This window comes from Phaethon lepturus, unplaced genomic scaffold (assembly GCF_000687285.1).
Source record: "Phaethon lepturus isolate BGI_N335 unplaced genomic scaffold, ASM68728v1 scaffold31791, whole genome shotgun sequence".
Taxonomy (NCBI): Eukaryota; Metazoa; Chordata; class Aves; order Phaethontiformes; family Phaethontidae; genus Phaethon; species Phaethon lepturus.
This window is the reverse complement of record NW_010516205.1, coordinates 36,726-45,003: the sequence shown is the minus strand read 5'-3', so window position 1 is coordinate 45,003 and position 8,278 is coordinate 36,726. Positions and strand designations below refer to the sequence as shown.

The 8,278-nt window shown below is 49.6% G+C and overlaps 1 protein-coding gene across 1 annotated transcript in view; it reads right to left on the bottom strand.

The window, feature by feature from the left end:
- Positions 1-560: 560 nt before the first annotated feature.
- The window catches only part of LOC104627664 (exocyst complex component 1-like), a 21,946-nt gene continuing 14,228 nt past the window's right edge, over positions 561-8,278 (bottom strand). Inside the window, 8 exon segments of the mRNA XM_010295993.1 lie at positions 561-716; positions 829-1,023; positions 3,142-3,341; positions 4,174-4,354; positions 5,151-5,391; positions 5,996-6,066; positions 6,412-6,519; positions 6,732-6,850. Coding sequence (XP_010294295.1) covers positions 561-716; positions 829-1,023; positions 3,142-3,341; positions 4,174-4,354; positions 5,151-5,391; positions 5,996-6,066; positions 6,412-6,519; positions 6,732-6,850 — 1,271 coding nt within the window.

Sequence of the window (8,278 nt, the reverse complement as noted above, 5' to 3'; positions counted from 1 at the left end):
AAACCTTTTATATTAATAACTCTGAACTTCGATATGTGTCTACTGAAGAGCTGGTAGAGCAATGGTGCGTGTTCTGATAGCTAGATATAGCAACACTACACGCATCCGGATGTCTCCGCGTGTTGTAACCCTCTTGTTCTAACACAGGTTCACTGTGAAATCTGAGAGCAGGTGAAAAGGAGGGAGTTCCTGGAGAGAAGATGCCTTTCGCTGTTCAGCTGCACCAGGAAGTGGACGGCACTGATGAGGTACAGCACTGGCACTCACTTTGGCAGAAATTTGAGGTTTGGGAGGTGGCTTGGTTTTTTTTTTTTTTTTACTAGCTGCATAATGGTTTCTTGGAGCAGGGAAGCTGTGGTTCGGGTCTGAGAACTCCACTCCCCCAAGGGAGATCTAGCCTAAGACCAACAAGCCAGAGGCACTTTGGCATTAAGTTCAGGATGGGACCTGCATATATCCAACTTCAGCTTGGGAAGGGTTTTGAGTTTAGCTCCTTAAAAGTGTAGCTGCAGACAAGGGTTCCTGAGCTGCTCCCAGCAGACATCCAGAGAGGGTTGCCTCTACACGTCAGACAGAGTGATGGAGTTGAAGTAGCTCAGCAAGTCCTCCATGGTGAAGTCCATGGCAATCCCTGACCCTGCATAACAGCGTTGGATCAGATCCTCAAACTCTTGGTATTGACGTATGAACTCCTGCTCCATGGTGTGCCACACCACCTAGGGAAGAACAGACCATCAACTCCCTTCATCCGCCCATGACAGCTATACGCGCTTTGCAGTCCTGAACCCTGCAGAGCATCTCATTGCACCCTGACCACACTCCCGTTACCGGCAAAAGATTTTCCTCTGAGGAGAGAGACTTGTGGATTTTCCTGTAGAGGGTCTCAAGGGCTTGTTTTACTTCCTTGCCAGGGTATTTTTCAATGACCTTCCTCAGCTCTTGCTTGCTGTAGGCCAGCTGAAAGGTGATCTCTTCTTCTTTCACCCCTTGAGCCACACGGGCTTTCACCCCTTCAAAGAAGTGCTGGAAAGGCAAGGAGACATTCACTGATGAGCCGCCCTAAGGCGGACTCCTGCGGCAGGGCTGAAACCTGACCACTTCCCTCCGTTTCCTTCCCGTGCCTAAGCAAGTGGAAGTGAAGTACTGGAGATTGTTTACCCTCCAGGAAAGCAGGGCATAGGGAATTCGATCAGTTCTCTTCCCTCTCTGCATGGCAAGCAGCATCTCTAAGGGTTGCAGTACCGTGGAACAAGGGGACTGCTGGAAAAATCACTCCCGTTCCTTGCTACAGCTACAGCTTTGCTCGCTACAGAGGGTTTGGAGCCAGAGGTGGGGTTGGGGCACCCCAGAATCTGCAGTAGTGTAGAGCAAAACTCAAGTTTTCTCAGGCCTTCCAGGACATTGCATGAAAGCAGGAAAGGCTGTTCTGTAGGGAAGAGTTTCAAAAGGAGAACGTCCTGCCCTAAGCATGGCTGTTGCTTGAGAGCCCAGGGCTATGCCAGCCCCAAGGGATACAGCCCTCGGCTACCTTTCAGAAAGGTACCACGAGCAGTGTAGCTCTGCAAAAAGCTCCATGCTGACAAATACCATCCTCTGCACGAGCTTTTCAGACACAGGATCTGTCAGGCTGCCAGGGACCTCAGGAGGTCTCTAGTTCAGCCTCCTGCTCAAAGCAGGTTCCACACTGAATTCAAACGGGGGTACCTGGGGCATTTCTCAAGGTAGGTCCTGAACACCTTCAAGGACAGAGGCTGTGCAACCTCTCTGCACGGACTGTTCCAATGTTTTATTATCCTTATTGTAATTTTTTTCTTCTATCCAGTTGGAACCTTCCTTTCTGCATTTTCTGACTATTGTCTCTCATCACCCTGCTGTGCACCTCAGTAATCTTCTAGGGAAGGTGGCTACTAGGTACCCCTGAAATTGTTTCTTCTCCAGGCTGACCAAGTCTAGCTCCTTCAGCCTCTCCTCACCATCTTGGTGGCCCTCCACTGGCCTTGCTCCAGTTTAGCAACACATCTTGTCACAGGTGGACGTGACATACATCTCTCTCTCCCACAGCTGGACATGGTATTCCACATCTGGTCTAATGAAGGCTGAAAAAAAGGGAATAATCACTTCCTTCAACCTACTGTCTACCCTCCTGTTCATACAGCACGATAACCTGTTGGCTGTCTTGGGTATTTCCACTGCAGTTTTGCTGTGGAGAAATACCCTAAATCTGAAGGATTTTCAGAGGGAAAGGTGTTCCTAAATGTATAGCCTGTTTTCAGAAACAGAGATGGGTTCCTACATTATTTAGGGCCCTCTGCAACTTCTCTTGGTGTTAGTGAATTGTGCTCAAACCTGAAGAGCTATGTAGTCCGCTAGAGAAGGCCATGCCAGGACTCCGGACATCCCTGAGCAGACTGCAATCCGAGCACCCTCATATGTTACTCGCTTTGCTTTGTTGTGAGCAATGACATTTATACTTTCCCTCACAGAGGAAGGATTTGAAGCCGTTAACGTAGCAGGGCTGCAGGTAGCATGAGACGCCGAGCTGACCTTCCAGCCAACCCAACAAGATGTTTGATGACAAAGACTGGGAACAAATTGAAAGTAACAGGCCCTGTAAATAATTCAAGCTGATCTCAGCCTGCGAGACGTTTTAGGCCAGTGAGAAAAGAGAAGGAGCGGAGCGAGGAGGGGTCTCGGGAGCAGCCGTCACCCCTAGGAGGAAGGGGGATGCTCGCTTGCGGTAGCGAAGCCAGATGCTCTTAGCTCAGTTAAAGCAGCCGCCTGGGGAGCTGCGTTAGGCTTGTTAGTCCAGGCAGCCGTGCAAAAAGGAACCGGCGTCTGCCAGGCGCCGGCACGCAGCCCGGAGCAGGGATCTAAACGGGTCCTCGCGCTGCTGCGCGGAGGCGGAGCTGGTACCAGCGTCCGATGCTACTGAGCCCTGTTCTTGCTGGGGCTGTGCTGCACGGTGAAACCCAGCAGCAGGAGGTCAGAGAAGGTGTGGGACCACTGGGGATGTGACAACACACTAAGAAAATCCCAGACTGGATTTGGGGAGGGGTGATTTCAACACCAGTTAACTCATAATTTTGTGAAGTGCGGTTGCCCTTGGAGACCCAGGCGAGGGTCAGTTCACCCAGTACTCACACTGAGCTTCTCCAGTGGCTGGCCCAGGTACGTGATGACATATTTCTCCATGTGCTCACTAAACCTTTGCTTGGCTTCTCTCTTCTTGCCCTCCAGGCAGTAGATCTTCTTTTGGGACAGGAAACAGTGAATGTGGTGGAAATTTTCCATCATGACCATATCTGTGTTCACCTTCAGGTTTGCTGAGGACAGACTATTGACTTAAGAGAAAGGAACAAATCAGGTATGGAGAGAAGACCCCCTCAGCCTGGGTCAGGGGGGACATGAGATTGCAGACGCTGTCAGGCTTCAGTCACTAGTGGAGAGTTTAACCAAGAGCTGAGGTGAGCATCATCACAGGTTGTTCAGCTCTTCAACCACCTTGCCTTGCAGAACTTTGGGGTAGTGACATTTAATAATCATTTACCTGAAAGGGTACCGAGACATCCATGTCCAGCCCTGTCCAAATCTTTTTCCAACCTGGGTGCCAGAGCAGCATGTCAGCGTGGCACATGCTCAGCCTGCAGCCCCCCGGGTCCTCTCCAAGCTGGGAAGTAGGGTCCCTCTGCTGACAAGCAGCTGTGAGCACCAGCTGGGACGACACAAGGACCTACTGAAAGCTACCTGCCTTGCTCTCCCAACCCCCTGCTCCCTACCAATGTGCCTTGGTGGTTTTTTGGGGGAGTTGCTCTTTGGCTGCCACTGCTCCCAAGACCTCTGTGCTTGTAAGAAGAGTCTGATCTGTAGTGAGGAGCTACTCCCTCGGTAGTGGGAGAGGTTGGCATGAGGTTCAAAGCTAAGCACCTGCATCCCAGCCCCATCACAACTGGGACCATCCCGGCGTGGTAGACACCGTGCTCCTGGCACGCCACGCTCTGAATTTGTCTGATGCTCCCAGGCTCTCGCTCAGTGAAGGCAGTTCCAGCCCCAGGCAGTGCCCAGGAGGCAGGCAGCCTGCACGTACCCTGTTCTGGTGGCCCAGCTGATAGCTCCTGAAGCTGCAGGTGTACATTTCCCCGACTGATGCATCCAGCCACCAGACTTTGTACTCACTGCTGCTGAAGACGCTGCTGGCCAGCCTGAGATGTGCTTTGTCCAGCTCCCCGCTGCACCGAGCTGTCCTGAACACGTCCGAGAAGGTCACAAACTCCTCAAAGCAGCTTACGGAGGGCAGGATCCCACCTTTCATCTTGCTGGGCATCTTTGCCTTCTCAATCTCTTTGCACAAGGTCTCCTGGCAACAACACACAAGACACAACACTCTCAGACCTGAGGTGGCCCCAGCCTCATTTTATGGTGCACTACACACAGGCCAGAGAACAAGCCACATAGTCAGTTGTGTGTACCACTTTCTCCATGTACAGTATCTTCTATGGGGAGATATGTGGGCTTCCTTGTTTGAGGCTGGATGTGAAGCTGTGCTAGCTGCTCTCCTTGAGCTGGAATACCTGTTCTTCCAGGCTGTGCGGTTCTTTTGCTCAGACACCTGCAGCTCTCCTGGGGCAGAGGTGTTCACCTCTTGGGCTGGTTTTTCAGCAGGCTTGCTGCTCCAGGTCTTGACACAAACACAGTTGGTGTCAGCTTGTGGCTTCCCTTGACCTCAGTGGAGTCGGGGCCAGGTTCCTTGGCCCATACTGATGGGCTCTCTACCCCTCCACATTCCCCTCACTGCGACTTGGTCCTGGAGCATGTCCAGCTGTGCCAGCGGGAGAGCTTGGCTCCAGCCATCTGACATGCTGCTGTCACTCACAGCTTCTCAGTACTCTATATGGGGTGAAACCCCTTTGGTTTGACCATCCTGGCAAGAGGAGGCACAGATGGCACTTATGTTTCTTGTGTCCCACCTCCCTCACACAGGAAAAACTCATTGATGCAATAAGGGTCTAGTCCTCCCAAAACCAAAGAGCCAGATCCCTGCCTGATATAAACCAGTACTGCCTTCAGTGAAGACCATGTTAGAAGTTTAGAAGGTTCTGGAGGGGGTCAAACATCACTCAGGTCTACTTGGGCTTACTCCAACTGACACTCACAATGCATTTGTTGAAGGTGCTCTTGGCCAGGGGCAGCATGTTGCCCAGGACAGTGTTGAGGAAGGAAGAGGGGAGAGCTGAGGAACAGCCCCACATCTCAAAGATGGAGTCATTCAAGGTAACCAGGACCTGCAAGCAGCTGAATGGGTGGATCTTATTGCAGACATCTAGAAATCCTCTCAGCTCTGGCTCCAAGCGACTGAAGATCATGCTCAGCAGCCAGGTTGTAGGTTCTTCTAGTCTTAAAAGAACAAAAAAAAAGGTAAGCAATTAAATGGGATGGGGCACTGGCCCTGTGGCCAACTGCAGAGGCAAGGGAAAAGCTAAAGAATCAAAGCATTTTGTATCGCAGTGGAGCCTGTTTATGCTTGGGTCATCCTTCAACTCTTCACCATCTCTGCTTGTGGGAGGATGTTGAAACATCCTGCTTTGCCAGTCAAATGAAAAATGTTCAGTGTTTTTATGCTGATATTTTTTTACAAGACTTCTGTTTCACGGTATATTTTCACTTTATGACATTGTTAATAAGGAAATAAAACGGATCAAAACATATGGTTTTCCATGAAAAGTAAACCTCGCTTTCTGATCTACCCTGAAGCAGAGCCACTGTGCTGGGGAGAGGCAGAACCAGTAGGTTCTGCTCAGCCTCTCTGCCCACCCAGCTACGATACCTCCTGGCTTTTTGCTATCCAGGGAGCAAACCTGGGACCACTTAGTTGATATCAGGATGGTCAAGGGGGGGGTGGAGGAGGGGATTCCTCCATCAGTTCCTCAGGCAGTGTCTGTAGGACACTCCAGACCATGCCCCTGTCAGAGCAGCCAGCTATGTCTCATCACCCACATACTGGTTCCAAGGCTTGGTGCAAGGAGGGTCCTCTGGAGATGCCATGCTCCCTCCTCCCTTAGCAGCAGATGCCTGAAAGAAAGAACAGGATGGAAATTATGATTTGTCTGCCTTCCCTCAGAGAGGAAAACTTGAGATCTGGATTTCATTTCTGCTGCCTCACATTGGAGTCCTGTGTTTAATACTTAGAGATCCTGTGATTTTGCTGGAGCTGTCAATTAAGTTCAATTCTTCTCTGTCATCAGGAGGTCTTAAGCTTCTCCACTACTGACACCACTGACAGTTGCCAGAGGACAAGAGCCCAAGAGAGCTCAGGTATCTGCTAGAGGTAAGCAGCCACCCCACTGTGCCTGCTGAGTCTTGCATCAAGCTGGAGGAACAACTGCCTAATGGGGCTGGAGAGGACATAGTCCTGACACTTACCTGCAGGTCTGCAACGTCGCGGCTTAGGTGGAAGAATTTCTCAAGGAACTGCTGCTCTGCGGTGCAAAGGGGTTTCAGCTCTCTCAGCACCTGCTCCAAAATCTGCTTAGAAACCATTGGGCGTGTTAGAAAACCCTTCTAGCACATAGTGAGGGTGCTGGGGTAGATGTCCATGTCCACCTGGAGTGACATCTAAGCCCGGTCAGCGGTACAGAACATGCCAGCTTCTGCTCCAGGTACACAGCGCTAGAGGAAGGGCCATGGGATGGGTTGCAGCACTGGCATAGCCCCTGTAGAAGACCTCAGCTCCTTACCTTGCTGACGTTGCCTTTGCTCGACGTGTCCTCCCGGCCTCTTCCGCTCCCAGGGACGCTCCGCCAAGACGGCTCCCTCCTCCACATCGCCGTCAGCTTCTCCATGCTTTCCTGAAGACCTGCATGGTTGGTAGGTGGTTAGACATCTCCATCCCTCTCCAACTTCTTTGATCACTTTAACAGATTTAAATGTCTCTATGTCTAATCTTACACGTGAATTGGCCTTTTTCCTGTTGGATTCAGATAAATGGGAGAAGCAGGTTTTGCTCTGATTTTTATCTGCCTTCTCATCAGTTTCTCTCTCTTTTTCATGACTCTTTTTTTTTTAATTTCACTGTCTCTGATTCTTATGCCTTGCTAGTTAGTACTTAATACTATCTCTGGAGGACTGGGGAGTGAAAAAATCCTAGGTGATAAGAGCATAAATTGGCAGAAATGCCTGCAGGCGTTTTGGGGAAAAATGTTTGTTGCTTAGTTTTGATGGTAAATTGCCATAAACCAATATCCAGGCAGGGGGGAAGGTTGGCTTTTTTCAAAAGCTGACCTATAAAAATTATAAACATTCACCTGGAAATTAATATACTTTTCAAACTTTACCAGTTTTTACCATGCTGTTCTCACTGGGTGCCTGGCTTAAGTGGAAAACTTGAAAAATTTCTTCAAAATGTGCATTAAAAAAACCCTATTATATTCACTGAAAGAAATCAGTGCGAAACGTCCCTATTATTTTCTAATTAATTCTAAAAATTGCTATCATTCCACTAACCCCGGGTCTTGGGTGAGTCAGGCTGGCTCTCCGTTTCTCATAACGTCCGACATTATCCTTATTTGAGCCACTACCTGCAGGGCTTTTACTTTTGGAAAGGATTTGTCCGATGGCCTACACGCTGAGCAGGGATAAGAGATGACAGATAACCCTGCTCACAACCTCAGCCTTGCTTAAAACCGTGGAGAAAATTAATAAGCAGCTTCATGATCTTTTTCCCACCCTTCTGGAATGGGGTGACGACAATTTCACTTGTTGGGAAGTAGCAAAACCAGGAAAAAATATCTCCCCACAGCAAACAGGAAAGAATTTTACGAGACTGTAAATTTTAGTGTGGAAAAGGGAATGGGAAAATGAGGAGAAAAGACTTAATTATTGGCTCACAATTAATTATAAACAGCTTGAGGTTTGCCTTCTAAACTCTCCCATAACACTGAAACAAGGCAATAAATCATCAGGTGGTATATTTAGAAGCGATTGACATAAATAATCTTTTATGAGGGCAGGGAATCAGCCCTAAAAATTCACTGCCAGGGTCATCAGTAAAAAGAAAAAGGCACGGAGGGCTAGAGCGAGCCCGGGATCTTTTAAAGCGGGGCTGAGGGATGTTATCAGGCAAGTGTCCTTGCAGCCCGGGCTTTCCTCCATGCAGCAGCTCACCCCGAGGAGCAGGTGAAACGTCAGGAAAGACCTTGGCTGAGGTTCCCGCGGAACTTCATCAAAGCCAAACCTTCCCTGCAAAACAGCCTGAGACCAACCAACTTCACAGAAGGTATTTCAG